This window comes from Amphibalanus amphitrite, unplaced genomic scaffold (assembly GCF_019059575.1).
Source record: "Amphibalanus amphitrite isolate SeventyFive unplaced genomic scaffold, NRLGWU_Aamphi_draft 000059F_arrow, whole genome shotgun sequence".
In the NCBI taxonomy this organism is placed as follows: domain Eukaryota; kingdom Metazoa; phylum Arthropoda; class Thecostraca; order Balanomorpha; family Balanidae; genus Amphibalanus; species Amphibalanus amphitrite.
Window position 1 is genome coordinate 104,033 of NW_024881555.1, and position 22,083 is coordinate 126,115.

Sequence of the window (22,083 nt, forward strand, 5' to 3'; positions counted from 1 at the left end):
TCTCTCTCTCTCTCTCTCTCTCTCTCTCTCTCTCTCTCTCTCTCTCTCTCTCTCTCTCTCTCTCTCTCTCTCTCTCTCTCTCTCTCTCTCTCTCTTCCTTCCCTCTTCTCACTCTTCCCATTAGCGGCCTTGCGTCCAAGATTACATTACTTTATTACTCCTTGCGTCTGCCTTCATTCCTTTCTTTCTTTCCCTTCAAATATGGGCGCATATGGCTTCAAAACATGTTTGCATTTGCAGCGCAAATGTTTCAGTAAAAGTATTCAGAAGGAAAAGCTTATGGTGAACCGAATGCAATCTATCATTACAGTTAGCAAGGCTAAGAAACGTCCGCAAACCACTTGTTCACGTTTTGAACACATTTTAACACTTTCCCGTCGTTTTTGACATATCGTTTTTGATATAGGCTGGGGATTACCTACTGAGGATAACACTTTCCAGACTTGGGTTTCCAGACTGTTTCAAAGCAACTAAGTGTCTCGCGTTGAAAGTTTCCTTGCCTTGGAAATAAGGTAGGTACCTATCGTTATAAATATTATTGGCTTTTTATCTTAAGCATTCAAAATGTAAGCCATTCCACATGTACAATACAAAGAACAGTAACACTGCTGCTTAAAGTTCTTTGCAAGGCTATAGGTTCTTTGTGAGAATGAGTTATTTATGAACCAATTATCGGTTTGTCCCTGAAATTTCAATGGAATATTCTCATTCTTTGGAGGCTAATATCGTTAATAAATATCAATTTATATGCAGACTGTCACTGTGGTTTATGCTTCATATTTCTTTACGAACTGGTCACTGGTGGATCCAGATTCCAGGGTTCATTCGGGGCAAATGCTTCCCCTGTAGCATTGGAAATCGATAAAAATTTATGTCTTTTTAGGGTAAAACTATGTCAAACTTTTATGCAAAAAAGTATTTTAAACTGCACAGTTCGAGCTGTGCACATCATGGAATCAAAGTCTGATGAGTTTTTGGAAATTGGATGATTTGGTGGGGTAATACCCACCCCCCAGCCCCCACAGCACCCAAGACCACCTGTCACTTTTCTGGATCGGCCAGGGGAAGTGGTGAATGATGTTTTCATAGTTGAAACATTGAAGTTGAAATGGGAGCTTGAAATATATGCATGTTTTTCACAGCGCTTGCATATTGCAACCACTCTACTAGTTCAGGCTAGACTAGGTAGGTACTAGGTTGTAACTTCATTTTTCGTAACTAGGCACAGCCAATACCAACTATGTAAATTTGGTTTATTATTATTTTTTGCTTGACTGTTGATTTATGATAAACTAGCAAACAGTTTATTTCAGTTCTCTCCAGCCTTTTTGTTTTTGTTTCAGTGAAATATTTCTTCCAAAGAAAATGAGAGGTCCTGGTTGGCAGCTGTGTAAGCAACTGATTACCAGAAGAGTTCACTCTTCCAGCTTTGCATTAAAGGAAGTAAGTGCTTCTTTATTTCTAAGGATTTCTCTCTTCCACAAACTGGAGTTTAAGATGTGCCATAAAACCATCACAGCAATGAATTATACATTAGTTATTGTTAGATTCTGTTGTAAAACTAATGTATTTTCCTGGCCTGATATTGTTTGCGATAGGTAGGTAACTTAGATATTTGATTTTACAAAACCTGAGGCTAGTCGTTATTGAAGAGTTAGGGCGCGCAAAAAAAAGAGACTAGTCACTCTATCTCTTTTAGCATTTGCATCAAATGTTCATTATACATGTGTGCATCCTCCTCTTTTGCTTGTTTGTTTTGCTGCTGAGTTATGCCCTTTTGATCTATGTCAGAGCTACAAGATGAGTTTGAGAGGAAAGAAGTGATGCTTTGGGCCAGGTCGATCACCAACTTCCACTGGGCTTAGCCCATCTTGTTAAAGGAAATAGTTCACTTTCCTGAAATTAGTATTTTGCTATGGATTTATGTTTTTTTATGCTTAAAATGATCAGAAAATAAAACAAAACGTTTTTGTAAAAAGGATTATTTTGTATATTTTAGTATAAGAAGAACTATATTCTATATAAAACAATGTTTGACGCGGAAGCTTATTACGCGTTGACCAATCATATTGCGTAGGACAAACCCATCGGCTGTAAGCAGCATTCTGATTGGCTGACGATGACGTGACTGCATTCCTCAGCAAGGCACGCATTCCTCTGCAAGGCACTCTTTTCGGAACGAAAAATGGAATATCTTCGTCTAGGGTGATCGTTGGGCCGTTAAAGCTTCTGATTTGTGCTAGTCTCAGCGCAAGCAACAAAACTGCTATTCCAGTTCCAAACCCCATGTTAAAAGTGAACTATTTCCTTTAAGTGTCCCCTTGAGGCACGCCTCACAGCTATTCAAATAGCGTGAATGGGTCAATATCCATCTCACATTTATCCATCTCAGAAATATAAGTCGCATTTCTTAGTCCCCAGATCTTTGGCCTGCATTTATTGCTTATTATTGCTTATAGATTGCTTAGAGCATCTTGCCTGTGTTGTTCTGAGTATGAATAACTCGAAGGACTTTTCGTCAGGACTTTTAAACGATCCGGCTAACTTTAGACCGATCTCGATCGTCCCTTGCATAGCTAAGATCGCCGAACGTATTGTCCATGAGCAGCTGTATCATTTCTTCGAGACATGTCATCTCTTCGCTGAATCACAGCATGGGTTCCGCAGACATCATTCATGCCAGACAGCCCTCGTGTCGGTGAGCGATACCCTACTTAGGGCCATGGACAGTGGTGAAATTGCAATGGTGGTGCTGTTGGATCTATCCAAATGTTTTGATGTGGTTGACCACGGAAAGCTCCTCGAGAAGCTTCACCTTCACGGTGTAGGCACTCACTGGTTCGAAAACTACCTGCGCAACCATCGTCAAAAGGTGTCATTTACCTGTAGACATCGTGGTCATCTGACGTCACAGCCTCGTGAAAATCCCATCGGCGTGTATCAAGGGAGTGCCTCGGGCCATTGCTGTACACGATCTTCTCTAATGATGTCAGCCTCCATGTTGAGAGGGATGTGCATATCACACAGTACGCGGACGATACACAGATCATCGTATCCGGTAGGCGGGCAGACCTGGCTGAGGTTTCGGATAGGCTGGAGCGTGCGGTCTCCACAATGTACCAATGGTTTGGACAGCATGCCATGAAACTGAATGCCGGCAAAACTAAACTGATCGTGGTCGGAACGCAACAGATGTTGAAACGCCTGCCACCCGTCTCCATCACTGTTGGGACCACTCGCATAGAGGAGAGTGACACTGTTCGCAATCTTGGAGTGACATTTGATCGGTCTCTGACATTCTCTGCTCACATCGCTGACATTAAAACACGCTGTACGGGACTGCTTGTAGCCCTGTCACACGTCAGGCACAGTCTTCCTGGTGAGCTCGTCAGCACTGTGGTGGAGAGTCTGGTGATTTCGATTGTACGTTATTGCCTTTCTGTGTACGGTAGCGCAAACCAGACAAACATGAGGCAGGTCCAAGCAATCCTTAATTTCTGCGCCAGAGTCATGACAAACCGTCGTAAGTTCGACCATATATCTGACGTGATACAACAAAGCCCTGTACTGAACGCAAACCGTCTAGCCTATTATCACAACGTGACCACACTACACAGTATCATTACAACAGGACAGCCTGTCTGCCTTGCGAATAGTCTTAGTCAGAACATCGAAATCACCGGCAGAAACACGCGTCACTCGGGTGACATCCGCTTACCACCCGTACAGCACAACAGCGGCAAACGACAGTTCTTGTACCGTGCGGTAGCCGACTATAACGCCCTGCCGCCCCAAGTTAGAGCGCGGAACAGAACACGTTTTGCAGCCGCAGTGAAGAGAAACTGTCTCTCTGTCGTGAGTACGTGAACGCTGGATGCCTTGTCGGTGTTAAACTGTAGATATACGTGCGAGAGTGATGTGTTTGTTACAGTAAATATATTGGTCCCTATTTGTTTATACACTGTTCGACAAAGCACAGTAATAGCCAATTGTGTGTCATCCCATCAGATGTGCATGCTTACATTGGAATGTGCTGCTGAGTGAATACAATACAATATCCCTGGCACATTTTTTTTCGAAATGCTATGTGCAAATCTTCGGGGCATATCTTCACATCCCAATTTCTTCGTTCTCTCTGATCTCCGTTTCCGCAACTTTTCGCCTACGCATCGATGTCATCGCACGAGGATCCTGGATCTTTGCCCACGAAAAGTCGTCCTGCCCACTTTTCACCCCTCATCTCTCGTGTATCCCCTAATCGGCCGCCACCAAATATGGCTGGAATACCCTGGAGGACCGCTCCCATGGCTCTCACTGCGACATCATTTGCTCGTAGAACCGCACTCCCAACGAATAGGTAGGTAGGTACATGTCAATTATCGCACCAACGTCGAAACGCTCTCCTCCGGTCACGGCTCACCTAGCTCTGGCCTCTGACCCTTGGCTCTGGCTACTGAGCTGACATCTGTCGAACGTCCAACTAAACAGCCATGCTCATAAATATTAAACGACTGTTGACGTGCATCGGCCCGACAGGAGACTGATTCATCATTCCTAGGGTCGTCAATGCGTGGCGATTGGGTTGGGGTCGGGGATGGGAGGGGGAGATGACCCACACCTGACCTGCAGTTGAGTAAATACCTACCTGTCTAGGTTCTGTTTGAGAGACATTAGCTCGTTACCAGTACTCTGACAGGCAGCCGGTCAGTCTCCCTGACGGTCCTAAGGTAACAGGATGAAAGTACCGCCACTCCCCCAGCCCGCCATGACCTTACGGGCTCTCTCGTTATCCATACGGTGGTCATAAAGTACGCGACCTGTAACTGAATAGGCCGCCGCCCGCAGACCGGTGAACCCGGAAAACGGGACTCCGCCAACGGACCCAGGCCTGCACGAGAGAGTCACTACCATGACAGTCACGTCTCCCCATGAACCACTGACATATACAGAAGCAAACACCATAACTGCAAACACCCTTTGCACGGTCACCGTCCGTCGCGGTCGCGGCCGCCTTTCCCTCAGGTGGAGCTGACCTCGGTCCGCTACCCGGACCTGAAGCGGGGCCCGTTCGGCCGGCTCACCGACAGCGACGTGACGCACTTCCGGCGGCTGCTGGGCGCCGAGCGGGTTATTACTGAGGACCTGGACGGCTACAATACGGACTGGCTGCGCTCCGTGCGAGGTGAGGCGCGGCGCCGCTGCCGGCACCCGCGCGTGGACGGTGACGCGGACGCTGACCCCTGGCGGGCTATAATGTCCAGCTATGAGAGCAAAACAGTGCTGTTTGTGTCACGGTTGGTGGGTGGATTAAAGGGCTGCGGATATTTCTCTGTGGCGGCTTGTTTGTATTGGCAGTAATGTTTCTCTTCCGGACGCGGATTCGCCTGCCACCTACCGACCTTGTCCGGTATTGACAGTACTCAGTCCGGTCACTACGGCCGGCTGTGGTGGATGTGGCCGGCGCCGTGTTGGTGGCTCTTCTGCCATCTGCCGGCAGCGCAGCGCACTGACAGTGCGCTATCTGTCCGCCAGGTGCCAGTCAGCTGGTGCTCCGGCCTCGCTCCACTGAGGAGGTGTCGGCCGTGCTGCGGCACTGCCACGAGCGCCGGCTGGCCGTCTGTCCCCAGGGCGGCAACACGGGACTCGTCGGTGGCAGCGTGCCTGTCTTTGACGAGGTGGTGCTCTCCACCTCGCTGATGAACAAAATCATCGACCTCGACACCAACTCGGGTAAGACTGGGATCTCCCGCGCCACAGGCCTCGTCATACTAGACTGTGGCAGTTCTGCCGTATTTCGGTTCGATATGAACCACTTCAATACACATATACCCAATCATACACGCATTATTTCCTTTCATTTTTAGTTCAGCAATGAATCCAACCTAACCAATCATCTCGTTCAATGTAAATCCACTCATCTTACAAATAAACGTGAGTGAAACCTGAGTGCTCCTATCGTCTCGTCTCGCACTGTTTCTCAAACCCCTCCCCCTCCCCCCGGCTGCGCGTGTTTCTGACCGTCCGTCTCTCGGCCGGTCAGGGGCGCTGGTCTGTGAGGCGGGCTGTGTCCTGGAGACCGCGGACACCTATCTGGCCGAGCGGGGCTTCATGATGCCGCTGGATCTGGGCGCCAAGGGCAGCTGCCAGATCGGCGGCAACGTCTCCACCAACGCCGGGGGCCTGCGCCTGGTGCGCTACGGAGGGCTCCACGGAACGGTGCTCGGACTGGAGGCGGTCAGTGGGAGGGGACACCGGGGAGCCGGGACCGGGAGGGTGATATATGGTATAAAGAATGATGGGTTTGTTATAGAAATGTGTTTAGCAATGGTGTAAGGTGCTGATTCTCATTGGATGGTGCTTATGGCAAACGAGAAGTCTCTATCTTTTGGTTTGCTGGATGGGAAGACGTTTGGGCAAATTACATCTACATTTACGTACTTCTTAAGGCTAATTCATTATTGTTACAGCATGGTCCCACCCACTGTATTGCTGGATATCGCTCTTTTCGTCACTGTCCCTCTGCTGTAACATGTGCTCCACCGTCTCAGGTGCTGGCCAACGGTGACGTGCTGGACTGCATGTCCACGATGAAGAAGGACAACACGGGCTACGACCTGAAGCACCTGCTGATCGGCTCGGAGGGAACCCTGGGAGTGGTCACCAAGGTGGCCATTAGCTGCCCGCGCCGACCCGCCTGCGTCAACCTCGTGATGCTCGGTGGGTGCCGCGGGCAGACTCTCGGAACGTGGGTGAGATAGATCGCTGATACATGGTCTAAGCATAGTGCAGGGATGATGGGAGATGGAGTTGAATGGACAGAGCTCGGGCGAGAGGGTAGGACAGGGCCTGGGACGTACGATGCTATACATTGCAGATAAGTCAATGGTCAATAAATGACTCAATTCAGTTAGTAAATGCGTGGTTGTAACGAGTAATCGTGGTTGTAACGACCGCACGGATTGCTGATATTTTTGCCGATACTGTGAACTACCTCACCACCCGTGAAACTGGCATGATACTTGCTGCATCTCTGCAATGTGTCTGACCAGCTACCTTCCCCGCGCCACCCTGCAGCCGTGCGCAGCTTTGAGGACGTTCTCTCTACCTATCAGTTCGCTCAGTCGCAGCTGGGTGAGATTCTGTCCTCGATCGAATTCATGGACGGCGCCTCCCAGGAGTGTGTCGTCAACAATCTGAATGTGAGTGGCCTTCGTGCAAGTTAGAACTAGCAGTTAATGAAAATGAGGCAATGTGTGAGGATGCATGTGTGATACGCTTGTATTGTTTGCTCTCATTTCTACTTACGTTACTCATGACTTACCATACCTTTCCATGAATTAATTCATACAGTGACTGCCAAAGAATCGCGCATAAAGTTACTCGTTAACGTCACCTCTTGATGACGTCACATCGCTGCCTGATGACGTCACATCACCGCCCAATAACGCCATCCCACCACCTGATGTCATAACCGTCCCTGCCGTCTCTCCGGCAGATGTCTCACCCGCTGCCGGGCCACCCGTTCTACATGGTGGTGGAGACGTCCGGCAGCCGAGACACCCACGACGAGGAGAAACTCAGCCTCTTCATGGAGGAGGCCATGCAGCGCGAGCTGGTCACGGACGGCGTGCTGGCGACGGATGTCGGACAGATCAAGGTGCGTTAGTTTAGTGAAGGGGACAGGTCAGGTCAGTGGGTCAGTGGGACAGGTCAGGCCCATTCTGTTCGCTGAGCCTGGTGGGCCTGCGCCCGTCGCTGGGCACGCGTGGGGGCGGCTGGCTGCGCGAGACAATCCGAGACACGGCGGCGGCGGTATAGCAGTGTAGTGATATTGGAGACAGTGGACAGATTAGCTGAGATTTGGCGCCACGAGATAATCCCATGGCTTTTGCGCCAACTCTCCATAATGCAAACTTAATGTACCTCATGCACTTTGCCAATAAACTTCGTGTGTGTGGGGGGGGGGGGGGTCACTGACAGATCGGAGTGGGTCACTGCGACCTACGGGTCAGGCTGGGTCACTGACAGACCGGGGTGGGCTACAGCGGCTGAGAGGTCAGCGTGGGTCAGCGAAGCGGCGGCGCTGTTCAGAGAAAGACAGTCTGCTGACCTGAGTGTGTCCCGCCTCCCTACTCTGTGACCGTGACAGAGTGTGCCTTTCCCCAGTTTTTGTGGCTAGTCTGACCGTGTGCTCTCCTGCAGTCTCTGTGGCCCCGATATTGACCCCCCCCCCTCCAGTCTCTGTGACCCCGGCATTGACCCCCCCCCCCCTCCCAGTCTCTGTGGCCCCGACATTGACCCCCCCCCCCAGTCTCTGTGGCCCTGACATTGACCCCTCCCCCCTCCCAGTCTCTGTGGCCCCGACATTGACCCCCCTCCCAGTCTCTGTGACCCCGACATTGACCCCCCCCCCCTCCCAGTCTCTGGTGGCCCCGACATTAATCCCCCCTCCCAGTCTCTGTGGCCCCGACATTGACCCCCGCCCCTCCCAGTCTCGTGACCCCGACATTGACCCCCCTCCCCCAGTCTCTGTGGCCCCGACATTGACCCCCCTCCCCCCAGTCTCTGTGGCCCCGACACTGACCCTCCCCCTCCCCCTCCAGTCTTTGTGGCAGTTCAGAGAGCGGATCGCTGAGGCTCTGCTGGGGGACGGCTACTGCTTCAAGTACGACATCTCCCTGCCGTTGAACGCCTTCTACGAGGTGGTGCTGGAGATGCGCCGCAAACTGGGAGACAGCGTCGTCACCTGCTGTGGATACGGACACATCGGTGAGTACAGAGAAAGTACGGACTCATAATCAGGAGTGCGCAGACTTACGTCGGTGAGTGCTGGGTGTGTGTACACTGGACCCGTCGGTGGCTTCTGAGAGTGCATGGCTATCTGCCGAGCGCTTCCTCACGCTAACTGATTGGTCAGTGAGGATCTGCGCCACCCAGACGAGGAGTGGCCTCGACATAGGTAGCATGTGACATGTGCAGGCGCCAGGCAGAGATGAGATGTTACGGGTGGTGGTTATGGGTTGGAGGTGCACGTAGATAGTTACCATCATAAATTTAAACTCGAAGATCGGAGAACGTAACGTGACAGTTTAAAGCTCGGACGTCAGATGGCATTACTGTCGTGGACAATCATAGAGCTTCGCTCTGTGGTCGATTTGACCAGTTGTTGTTGTTGTTGTTGGTCTCCCCGGGTCGGCTCACGGCCGACCGTAGCCCAACGGCTCTTGGTGACTGAGGTAGCCGCGGCTCAAGGCCGCCACGGCCCCGCCGTCCCGAAGCTGCGTAGGGTCCGGTCTGATATTGCCGAGTAGGCGGAGCCTCGCGCCAGCCAAGCACGGGCACCTCAGCAGCACGTGCTCCGGCGTGTCTGGGCCCTCGCGACACACCAGGCAGCGCGCCGCCGGGCAGGCCAGATCACTGCACTGTGGGCAGTCGCGCTCGGGGCGGCGTCCGATTCTGTGAAGGTAGCTCTGCGAGCGGCTCCAGTGTCCCGCCCGCAGCTGGTGGACGTTGACCGCCTCGTCGCGAGACTCCAGAAGCACCGGCATCGGCATCCGGTCTCCCATGATGGTTTTGAAGAAGCTGTCTGGCCAGCTGCGACGCCATGCCTTGGTGGCGGAGCGGCCGACTGCCTTCACCATCGAGCGGACGTCCGTTGGGACGGCGTCTTGCGACAGGCTGGATGCCTCTTTAGCCAGCACGTCCGCTCTCTCGTTGCCGGGTATTCCGCAGTGCGCTGGGATCCACTGCATGAAGACTCGGCGTCCTCCGTCCGTGAGCGCCAGGAGCAGTCGCCATACGGCGGCGCCGAGTGCTGTCGCCTGGCTCCCAGCCCCACTCGCCAGTGTGGCGAGCGCCGCCTGCGAGTCGGCGCAGACGATGACCGGGCTCTCCGCCAGGCCGCCCTCCAGCCGCAGCAGCATCTCCAGTGCCCCGCGGATCGCCACCAATTCGGCGCGGGTGCTGCTGCATATCCTGCCCGCAGGGGCTCGGAGCTCGTGTTCCTCGCCTGAGGGGAGGATTATCAGCGCTCCACTCCCTCCGGCTGAGACACCTCCCTCCGCCGAGCCGTCGCTCCACACCCATACGGCGTCGTCTGGGAGGGTGGCCAGATGCTCCTCCACTCTCTCCCGCCGGACGTCGGGTGGTGCTGTGCGGCTGATGTGGTTGCCGATGTCAAGTCTGAACTGGACCCTGGTGTCATCGATCCACGGTGGGATGGTGACGTGCAGGCGCTCCTCCACAGGTACATCTCGCACGCCCGCGCTCACCAGGGCGCGCGCTCCCGTGTCGCGCCAGCCGGTGGTGGTGCGGAGCCGCCGTGGGGCCGTTGCTTCGGCCACCGCGCGCAGTGGGTCGCCGCTTCTTTGTGAGGCTGCCAGACAGCTCAGTCTGGCAGCGAGCAGGTCCCGGCGTGCTCTCACGGGAACCAGACCGGCTTCCGCGAGGAGCGGGTCCCTCGGCGTGCTCACGGGGCACCCGGTGATAACGCGGGCTGCGGCGCGCATCTCAATCTCCAGTAGCTCTACGTGGGACTCGGACGCTGCAGGGAGCCATGCAGCCGCCGCGTATTCCAGGGCACCGCGGATGTAGCCGTTGGCTACTACTCGCAGCTGTGGCTCCCGCAGACCCCAGGAACGCCCGGTCATCTTACGGAGCTGTGCGATCCTCGGCTTGGTCTTCTTCCGGACGCGCGCGCAGTGCTCGCCCATGTGAAGTTGCCGGTCCAGGGTTACACCGAGAAGGTGAAGGTGTCTCCCAGCGTCCACTCGTGCCCCGTCTACGTGGATGTACAGGTCCCGGGCGTCGACGTAGTGCTGCGACAGGGCTAAAACTTGCGTCTTGCTTCCTGCCAGCCGCATCTTCCAGTCGCGGGCCCATTTCGCTATGGCATCCGCCGCTTGTTGAGCCCGGTCCCTGGCTTCCGCTATCGTACCGCCGGAACACAGTGTTGCGGTGTCATCGGCGTACAGGAAGACAGAGGTGCCCGGAATCCGCTTCAGCGCCGCCACGAGGTCCGCCGACCACAGCGTGAACAGGGTCGGTGCGAGGACGGACCCCTGCGGCAGGCCAGCTCGGAATGGGCGGTTCCGGCTCCGTGACCCATTGACCTCCGCGCCAAATCCATCCATTTGTTTGACCAGTTCGAACAAATGATCGTTCTGTCCCACTCATGCCTACCTTTGGACGATGAATAGTGGAACAGGTGTCACGTAAGTGACGTAACAGTCTCCTAACATCCTTTAGGTGATTTGTGGTGTTCAGCTAGAGAATGTGCTTTATGGTAGTTTGTTGTAGCATTCAGCAATTTTTAATGTCATTTATTTTACAGCTTTATCCCTATAAGGCTCGCGTCCTTATCCTACGAGAAGCATGCAACCGGGATTACGCTATGGTCATGGTCTTTGGTTGTCTGCCTTATCATGACACGCTGCATGAACCAAACGCATCATGCTTGTCTGTGTTGGTTTTATATAATTTACAAAATTGCATAAATACAAAAAAGTTGGCATTTGAGCCGAGCGAGATCCCGAGCGTCTGCTGCAAAGAGAGCCGGTAAGTGGTCCTGTTCTTATCCTCTCAACCGTCAAGCGGGTCCATTTATTCTGGTTACCTTGCCCCTACATCTTGATTCATGTTTTGCTTTATAAGTTGTATGTTGTCCGACCTTCCCTCAATGCATAATTAATACAAGTGCAATCAAGCAATTAAGATCAGGGGCAGCTCATACACCAAAGTATTTCTGACATAAAATTGCGTGGATTGGTGTCATTTTGGTGCACTTCAATGATCAATCGCTCCTCACCGATAGCGTCGCACCTTCTCTCTGTTGTTGTGTTCCGTCAATATTACTCTGATTTCCAGACAGCTCATCTCCCTTTCCATCAGTGCCACTGCACTTCGTGACATTTACTGCAACACCGTGACCAAATATCATTCATAATTTCAACCATTGTCACCCTGCGCACCCCACTCTAATCACGAAACCCTCTGTCTGCAGGCGACGGTAACATACACCTGAACATGACGACGCGTGATTTTGACGCCGCCGTCCTGTCCAAGATCGAGCCGAGCCTGTACGAGTGGACGGCACAGCACGGCGGATCCATCTCGGCGGAGCACGGTCTCGGGCTCAAGAAGCGCAACTTCATCGGGTACTCCAAGTCGCCCAGCGCTGTGGCGCTCATGCAGCAGCTGAAGGCCATGCTGGACCCGCACGGCATTCTCAACCCGCACAAGGTGCTGCCCGACAACTGAGAAGAGAGCGGAAATCAAAAGAAGTGAGGGGATCCTGGGTTTTGCTCAGTAGATAGCAGGGGTGGACGAGGGACTGGTGTTATGTGTCATGCCTCTTTCCATAGGGGTAGAGTTTGAGTGGAGAGAGTGGTTGGTGGATGAGGCGAGTGGTAAATCAGGATGTCAGTACCTGGTTCGGTGGGATAACACGAGAAGCTAGGGTAGCTGGGGTAGTGAGGGGGCCGTGACGATGACTCAGTGAATCGTGCTCTGTACCAAAAGGGGTAAGAATGGTAAATTTTTGGCTGTTTTTTTTTTTCTTGGGTAGGTATAGTTTTGGCTTATTGGGGGTATTTACTAAGATTTAATAAAGATTGGAAGGTAGATGGTATGAGACGGGAAGTGAAAAAGTGCTGTTTGTATGGGATGATAAGGTTGCCTTTAGTGAGGAGTAAGTGCAATTCGTGATAAATGATAATGCTTGTCTGTTCTGAACAGACAGTCGCTTTCTAACCGAGCTCGGTGGCTTGTGAATGATTGCTGCATACTTACGCTTCCGCAGGCTGAGTTTAACTCCTGTGTCTGCGAATGAGTTGCATTCCTTACTTTGGTGTTTGAAACGCGCCCGCTGATGCCTGGGTGAACGGAAATATCTGGTCACCATTTTTGGAGCTAAAGCTACTGTGCTTCGTTACAATAATTGCTGGAATGTTAAATATTGTTTGGTAAGCATAATATTTCTGTTTGACTGATTTCATCTGCCTGTCTCTCCTGAATAGTTTGGTGCATCACGTTTATGTGAAATTTTCCTCGAATGGGTTAGCTGCAGTGAGTAATATTTCAGGGAAGTACCTACCTGAGTCGCTCCGTTACGGGTTAAATTGTGTGCTGCAATAATGGCTCAGCGGTGGATAGGTGGCTGTAGAGGAAGGACTGTTGCGCTGTGAAGCGGCGGTGACGGCCGCTCCGTCACGGTCCTGTGTTATAACAGACTGTCAGACCGTCACGTCTCATCGGTCTGGCGTTGGTGTGCTCGGCGATCGGCCCGGTTAAACCATCGGAGCGTCTCGCCCGGCCGGCCAGGTTTATAATGGCATCTGGCGCGCGCGCCCGCTGCTTCCGCTTTCTCCCCCGTCCCGGCCACTTTCGGTTTCGTTCGTCCGTCGGGAAGCGGTTTTGCCAACTGCGCATGGCCAGTGGACGCGGCAGGTGGTCTGCCTACCGGACGTTGGCAAGAAATGTGCAATGTTGACTTGTACGATACGGTTTCGAAACGCGCACCCGTTTTGTAAAATGTACGACTAACAGTTGTTTGTTTGGTGATGGTATGAGGATAAAAGGGCTTCGATTGACGTCTTCAAGTAGGAAGATGAATCGCTTTGTGCAATGCTCGTTCCCTGAGAAGAGAATATGTTGTACCGCTTCAAGCGCATTTTCATACATAAGTTGTGCAGAGCTCGTATAAATTGCCAGTATCCATGTATGTAAGTACGCAGCAGCGACTGCGATGAATTGTGATGTCCTGTGGCAGTTTGCGGTCTACCAATACAGGGTTAATAGTGGCTGTTTTTTACCGATGGTAACGCAGCGATAAATGAGCGGGCGCTGATGGTATCAGACCATCGTGGAGCACGGTCGGCGTTTCTCCAATTTCATTATTTAAGTGTGTCGGCCGTCTCGTCAGGTGAAGAGTAATTGAGACGCTTATTGATGTTTTGTGGGCTTTGTAAGCGAAGGAATTGGCAGCGTTGGCATGAATTTGTCATGTTGGGCCATCTTGGGTTATGCGGTTCCTTTTTGCATATTCTTATTTTACTATCTCCTTCTCCGCTTGCCTCTGACGTGTTAACTGTTTGTGGGGAACCTCAGACTCACGCTCTTATATGTTACTCAATTACCTCCCTTCATATCGGGCCTGGTCGGCCTTCGTGTCTTATATTCCAGATCCGCGAACCGACGACCAGTGGAAAGTGAAAGAGTTCAGTCCTCTGTTAACTGCCGTCTGTCTGTCTGTGTGGGGTTAGCGGCACGCAGTACGCACCGCCTCGGTCGGCTGGTGGAGAGCTGGCTGTGCCCGCGCCGGGCACTGAACACGGCCAGTCCGAGCTACTGAGCACTGGCTCGGGGGATTGATCCACATAGGTGATGAAATGTGTATCCCATCTACCACCTCCCTGCCAAGACAACCCTTTCCTCCTCTAAATTGAAAGGCCTACGAAAAATAACCTTTATGGGCACGATAGTTTATTTTCATCGGCATCTACTCATTCCTTATCTCCGTCTCAATATATCTTTTTACTTTTTCGCTCAGAGCTTTCAGACTTCACTTACCTACCTATATTGCGATCATTGTTGCAACTGTGTGATCAGAGGTGATCGGAGTGTTGCATTTACCTATCCAAGGTGATAGGTAAATGCAACTCTGTGCGGTTGTTAGCGGGAATCGGAACCGATGACACTTGAGCCAACGACTCGCCGGCGCGGGGTTGAGAATATCCACTGAGGAAGAAGGGAGCCGTTTGTCTTCGGTGCGCTCGGATTTAGAGAAAGCGGTAGGTGGAACGGAACAATAGCAATGGGTTCGGTGAGACCGGCATGAACAAATTATGGTGCATGAACTTCGATTTATCACTTGATTGCTACAACTTACACCAACTATGGAGCTATTAATGTCCCCAGCCTGCAATCCTCTTTGTAACTTGATATTGGTCTGCGATGCTGGAGCTGTCAAAGTCGTATCTATCGATTTATTGGTACCTACACTGAAGTTTTCTTCACTCTGAACCACTAGGCCGTGGCCTGTGACGAACTTTTCACATTTGCTGACAGTTTCTTTCGGTGACGCAATCTATGACATCTTGCAATGTTTTTAGGGGCTTAGACTCCAAAATAATCAATTGGAGAAAACTGCAAAGCCTATTCATAGGGTTCTGTAGTGAAGGATAAAAGGGAAATGAGGTAGAGCGGAGAGAGAGAGAGAGAGGGGGGGAGAGCTCGCGCCTGCTGATCGCCGCCGGGTCTGCCCGCCCGGGGGCAGTTTATGCCGGTACTACCGGGAACATCTAGCGGCACCAGGTGGTCGACGACCGTCTGTCCGCTTGCCGGTGACTGCCCACCGTGCAGCAGGCACCAGATGGTCGGCGATCGTGCCGTTCGCGCCGCGAATGACGCCGAAACTCGGCACTAACGGCGCCAATCGCTCCCGACGGCCCCGGCGAAACCGACCGTCGCGACGGGGAGGTTTGATGCGCGACGGGGTGCGTCGGAGTCGCCGGGGCGCGTTGGTGTCGCCGCCGCCCTGCTGATGGGCTGTGGTATGTGAGATAGGGAAGGGCCGCGGCGGGCGGCACTGGCGGCGCGAGTCGACAGTCGCTAATTCCTAGTGCCACTCGAGACCTGACCGACCGCGATCGCTGGGGCGGAACCGACCGAGTTTCCCTGTCACCGTGATTTATCCATCCAGTTTGGGCAGACGACGAAAAAAACACTACGGGAGGGACGTAACTGGGGCTCGGTGGTGGGACAGGTCATGACTCACGGTGTCTGTTCACGCTTCCCGCCCACTGCGCAGTCACGCCCGTGGCCCGTGACCCCCGCTGGCAGTCGGGAGCGCCGCGTCCGCCCCCGGCGCGCTCCGCCCGAGTGGCTCGAGTGGAGGGTGACTGGTCGTTAGCGGATAATGGGCCCGGGATATGCGTGTAGTTAGAGCACAATGAAACGGTCAGTCGCTCAGAGTAATGTGCGGTAAATGGTCGTTAAATGGCCGTGCTTCTATTGATTCCTCAATGAACGGTAAAATGATGGGATTATTGTTGCATTAGTGTATGTCGTCAATGTTCTGGGCTACTACATATTACATTTAGGCCCGCCTCCCTTGAGCTCTTGCTACGCAAGCGGAAGACGTTTGGTGCAGTGGATTAAATGGCCTTTTAACAGCTGATCAGTTTTAACCAAATTTTACCTTTTCTTCGCATAAGAAAGCTATGATTGAACATTATATTAACCCTCGCCCGTAAACGGCGATCTGCCACCTTCGCCCATGCAGGGGGGGGGGGGTGCGACCCCCCCTTGGCGTTTGAAAACGGAGCGTCGTAGAGCTTAGCGGAAAAGACCAACGGATTGCTCTCGCCGAGATCTCGCGATTGGTGGTATGTTTTTTGGTCCTAGGTCAACATTTGACCTACTTTTGACCGGTCAAAGGTCAAATTTTCGGAAAAATAGACTTTTTCAAATTTTCCGCGGCGATTGCGGCAAAACGGTGGGAGATATCGACTTGAAACCTTCACTATCGTGTTCCTTGATCAATTCTCTATCGTTTGGTATGTATTTCGTTTCCCTAGCTCTAAAAATGGCGCGTTGGGAGCGCCGGAAGTCGGCAAGGTCACAGTCGGCGGCAGAAATTCGAAAAATCAAAATTTAAATTTTTGAAATCTGATTGTATTTTTGGATTTGGGATGTCCATTTGCTCCCTATAGAAGCTAATATTGCTGCATATTCCCATTGAGGTGACAAGAATTAGCAAAATAGTGGTTCGGGCGCTTTTCAAAAATAGTACCGGACGCTGTTCCTCTTGTGACGTCATAGCTCCGTGACCTGACCTGACCCGGTCAAGTTTCTTATACCATATGATAGCCAATACTTGCCCCAACATGCATGGGAAGTTTCATCACGATCCATCAACCGATGTCCGTACCACCGGCAGGAAACCTCGGGCGTTGGCACTCAGTTTGTGAAAATCCGGCCGGAGGCTGTTCCATTTGTGACGTCATAACTCCGTGACCTGACATGACCCGGTCAATTTTTTTTATCAAAAGATGCGCAAGGTTTGCCCCATAAGGTACCCAAAATTTGGCGGCGCTGCGCGCCGCCGTTTTTGCACTATTTCCGAAAAACCTCAGGGGGGGTTGCACCAACCCCCCCCCCCCTACATGGGCGAGGGTTAACAAATTCATCCTTTTCGCTGTGAAATTTTGTTCCGAGTAGGTATATTTTAGAAATTCTTTTGACCACCTGAAGTAAAAATGTGTTTGTTTATCCCGACCAGTTTGTTTATGCCACGAACCCCTTTTATCCTAATTTCCTGTCCCACTTTGTTCACAAGTGTGCGGTACTCTAACCTGTTTACTCTCTGTTGGGCGTTTCACCCCATGGTTTCACCGAGCCCCGATAGTGATGACCGCGTCGTCAGAGCACACCGCACAGTGGGTCATTACCGCTACAAACTCGCCAACTCCGCCCGGCTACGGAAAATGGCCGGCAATAACGCGGCCACTGGGCCTCAACGGCCTCTTATCGGCTGCACCGGTTTACCGAATGGCCGTTTTTGTGCTCGAGTGACGCCTAGGGCGGTTGGATTATGCTTTTTGTGGTGTTTGAACTGTAAGTGGTCCGGTAACGGGCTGTGGGCAGTGAGCAGGGCGCTAAGGCTAGTGATTTGTTTTGCTCGGTTATCGAGGTGGATAACAGATACGGATGCTGCATGGGCCATGGAGTAGTTGGCTACTGACTTCTAGGATGAATTGGGCCTGCATTTTAATCAGGATTTAGGAAAGTATTATATGCAATGAGCCAGTAGCGGCGGAACACCTTCAATTAAGGGGGGGGGGGGCACTACCGTCTTTTGGTCCCATTCTTTCCATACAACGCCCATAGGGCTTATGTTAAAATGCCAAAATCAAAGGGGACACGGTGCCCCGGTGCCCTTCCCGTTCCGCCGCCTATGCAATGAGCTTATCGCTTACTCGCTTGGTTCTTTTTTGAGCCGAGACTCACGTCTCTCAGGCCATCGCCCGATCAGCCCGAACGACTAGTAAAAATGTCATCACAGTCGTCACTGCTTGCTGTGCGTGCAATGACGGCAGTACCTACCTTTACGTATCATAAGTTGACCACGGATGTGATCGGCCTGTGAGGTACTGGCTCCGTTAATTTTGTATTCTAGTATTCATCACTCTAAGATGTTTGGGAGGTTATTTTGTTATATATTTCTTGTCCATACCTACCTAGATGACTATGTATTTATTTCGTCGTGACGATACAAAACGACTCTTGATTGTCTCGATTCTACCTCGCGAACTTCGGATGACACCAGAAGTTTGTGAAAACTCAAATTCCTTGTTCTCCATCAGCCGTACGCTGGCCCGCTCAGCCTAGCGTGGCGGTTCCCCATGACCAGACAACACGAGTCGAATGACAGCGCATCACTGAGCTGAAAACACGGAGAAAACACGGCTGGTACGCGGCGACTGCAACCTGACATTCACGATATACAGAGGTGTGCAGAGGGAGAAACTGCGGAGTCTGGTGACTGACAGTTCCTCGGCCGCTCACGGGTGCTTTCCAAGACTTCCATCGGCCGTCTGCCGCTTCAGCGGTGATGTAACTACGAACTAATAGCGGCGTGATTATGACGGATAGCTTCCCTGAGTCATGCAATAGCAGCAGGTGAAGAGTCGTTTCACGATTTGTGCCAGAGTGATGTTATGCAATGGGAGAGTGGACGGCACGTTTTAGGTGGACATTGAGCGGTGTTATACTTGACGCGTGCGATGACTGGTAGATAATGATCACTTTTGGGTGAATGACGGGGAAGCGGGCGGAGAATGGGCTGGATAAAATTTGAAAGAGGCTAAGCGAGCCCAGAAATAGTCACTGATTTGCATAAACACTTAATTGCATATTGCAATACCTACTGATCAGTAGGTACAATTTAGAATGCTGTTCTCAGTGGCGTATATGATGGTCCGTCTTCCTTATTTATCAAGAAAATCGTTCTTATGTGGAAATCAGGCAGCTGCGAAGGCTTTCGTGACGGACTAGGGATAAAAAATCACCATTATATGACATGGGATGGTAAAGGAACTTTCACATCTGCAGTAGGTATGTGACCCAAACTGAACACAGGAGAAATCTAGTTTCAAACTAAATCGAAGGCTTACGATCAGTGGGCACTCGTGGTTTGTTGTTCAAACGACAGATCGGACCATCATCTGAGGGCACGCCCGTCCAATCGCAGGGCCCCCGCCCGGCTTACCAGCTGGGCCCGACGCCGACCTTCGCCTCAGGGCGAGGTCACGTGACCGGCCGGCGCCCCAGGCATGGGCGTTCAATGTGCTCTGCGGGTCGACCGGACACTCTCCTAAATGACTGGCAGTTGGAGAGCCTGCCTGTCCGTTGTTTTCTTCACATTGAGTAAACCAATCTCTGTTACCGAGCCAATATGTTATTTTGCCTTTTATTCACCTTTTACTGCACACCGACTGCAGGGGCTGAAAGTGATCTTTATGCTGCTCTTATTGCGGCGAGAAAGTGGCACTCATCCCCTTCCCCGGTGCTAACGAGGCATTAACCATCGTTAGCACGTCATTTACGACGCCGCTGATAGAACGTTAGCACCATCTGTCGTTTGCCGGGGGCTCTGGGGCCCCGGTTCGTGATTGCGCTGATAGGCCCGCTGTGAGATTGAGTCACGAAATGCTGCTCGAGCTGGGGCGGCGAGTAACGATACGTCTGCCGCTCCTTCATCTTCTACAGAGCCTTCTGTTAGATCCCGACAGGTGGTCCCGATCCAGCTGGTGGAACAATGCCACAAAGAATAAATGAAAATGAAAATAAATATGTTTCAATTATCTTCCTGCCTGTGCGGTTGGTTTAATTTGTTAATAATTGTTTTATTGGCGGTCTCAAAAGTCCGATGGGATAAGAGAGGGGACCATTCCCCATCCCTCCCTCTCTGTCACGCAAAAGAGCAGGGAGAAGAGTCAGAGTCAGAGAGACATGGGCTTTAGGGAACTTATTTAAGGTTGTGTCCCTCCCAAGACCAAAAGTATTTCGTTTGCTTCTTCTCGAAACCGCTATCACCTTTATTTGCTACCGATCAAACGATTGGCAACCCTAAATAAATTATTCTTACCAATCTATGGCTGGAACTGCCTTAAGCTTTATCGTAAGGCCGTACCGACTTGCCGAGTGTTAGTCCTTGGCCATTTTACGTTTCCTGTAAAGGATCAAACTATATTGCTTGAAATCTCGACCCGAATACCACACTGAAAACAATTTAACCCAAGGCCCGCGAGTAAACCGGTGTTTTGCGGGTACCCCTATCCGCAACCATTTTTAACCACCCTCCCAGGAGTACAGTAAGGTCCCATTGCAGTGTAGTCGTCCCTGCTCTCAGCGGACTTGTTCGCTGACAGCGGTTATATCCGCTCAGAGCAAGTACGACTACACCGCAATGGGACCTAGCACTACTCCTGGGAGGGTGGTTAAAAATGGTTGCGGATAGGGGTACCCGTAAAACACCGGTTTACTCGCCAGCCTTGGGTTAAATTGTTTTCAGTGCATTGTGCTTTTACCTTTCATTTTGGCTTTGTTTTCAAAATATTTAGGTTCACGCATTTACATGTAGTTTGGGATTGTATATCGTCGTATCCCTTCTCTGCGTAATAAGATTAATCGTCGATTCCAAGAAGCTTATGATTGCTCGTGACTCCATCGGAAAATACGCATCGTGAGCTACCCGAAATGAACAGATAACTGTTTTTCACACGAGCACAACCGAAGAATTAGTGCGCCTTCCCGCTCCGCTGCCTGTCTCGAATTAGAGTGAAACTGAGGCTCGCTGTTCATGCCGCTACACATCTGTCGATTAAAGTGACTACCGTTTTGTTTTCCAATTACCCTCACATTCTTCATGTCTCTGTGTCCCCGTTGACAGTTGCCGGTGCCCCCTTGCTCCATTGGGGCTGGCCGCCGGTGCGCATGTTTTGCCCCGTGTGAAAGTGCGCGGGGCGCGCGGCGATTCCTGGCGTCGCACACTGGTCGGAAACGCTCCAGCGCGAGGCCAGCGGCCTTTCCGCAAAAGTTTTTTGCTTGTTATTCCACAACTAGTGAAGCAAACTTCATAAAACTTTGCATACCTTCTCTGTCATATGTAAGCTATCATTTGGATGTCAAGCACTAAATATATGACGTGAATCTGTTAAGTTATGACGTCATAATTAAGTATAATACAGGATCTAGCACCACTTTAAGTCAACAAGGGAAATTGGGAGCTGCTATTCGGGCACCGGGAATGGTTTCATGCACTCCTTGCAAGGTCCAGTGCTTGACTTAAGCATTGTTGACTTTGCGTGACGTCATTTATGACGTCACTAAGGCCATGTAAGTTTTTCGTCAATAACTCCTGATCAGATGGAGCTAGAGAGTCGGGAAAGCCACCATTGGACTCAGGAAGACCTGCCGAATCGAATGATATGCGATATGACTTCCTTCAACCATTTTCGTGACCTGAGGGGCTCTGACCTGACCTTGACCCGAGGTTAACACCTTAACCCTCGCCGGCACAGGGGGGGGGGGGTTGATGCAACCCCCCCTAAGGTTTTTCGCGAATAACTCGCGTAAAAAGCGGTCGATCGCGACGAAACTTTCAGTACCCTCGCATTGATCAATTTTACACCTACCCTGAAAATTTCATGACCCTGACCCCAATGACCTTTGACCTGTGACCTCTTTTCCGTGACCATGTTTGGCCGAAATCGCGATTCGGCGTATGTCGGCTCGCATTAGCTGCGCGTTTGCAAGCTTTTCGTGGTTTCAGAAGCTCAAACATGTGATTTGATGTTGCTCCCATACATTAGGATGGGTGTCAAGGTCACCTGAAGGTCAGGTCAGGTCATTGACCTTTGGTGACCTCGGGTGACCTCGGTTCACTTTTTCGAGTTTTACATGTTTCTAGGCTAGTTTTTGGAGCTGAATTTTAATTTAGCAACCATTTGAACATTTACGAAGTAGTTTTGGCGCCTTCGTAACATGTTACGAAGCTGTCAGAGGCGGTTGACACGTATT

At 51.5% G+C, this 22,083-nt stretch overlaps 1 protein-coding gene across 1 annotated transcript; it reads left to right on the top strand.

The window, feature by feature from the left end:
* The first annotated feature begins 279 nt into the window (after nt 1-279).
* On the top strand, nt 280-13,799 carry LOC122378415 (D-2-hydroxyglutarate dehydrogenase, mitochondrial-like). The gene is made up of 10 exons (XM_043359436.1): nt 280-512; nt 1,344-1,443; nt 5,023-5,182; nt 5,533-5,730; nt 6,041-6,234; nt 6,549-6,717; nt 7,075-7,199; nt 7,496-7,657; nt 8,604-8,769; nt 12,002-13,799. The coding sequence occupies exons 2-10, from the start codon at nt 1,366-1,368 to the stop codon at nt 12,256-12,258; spliced, it is 1,509 nt and encodes a 502-aa protein (XP_043215371.1). The 5' UTR covers nt 280-512; nt 1,344-1,365; the 3' UTR covers nt 12,259-13,799.
* The last annotated feature ends 8,284 nt before the right edge of the window (nt 13,800-22,083 follow it).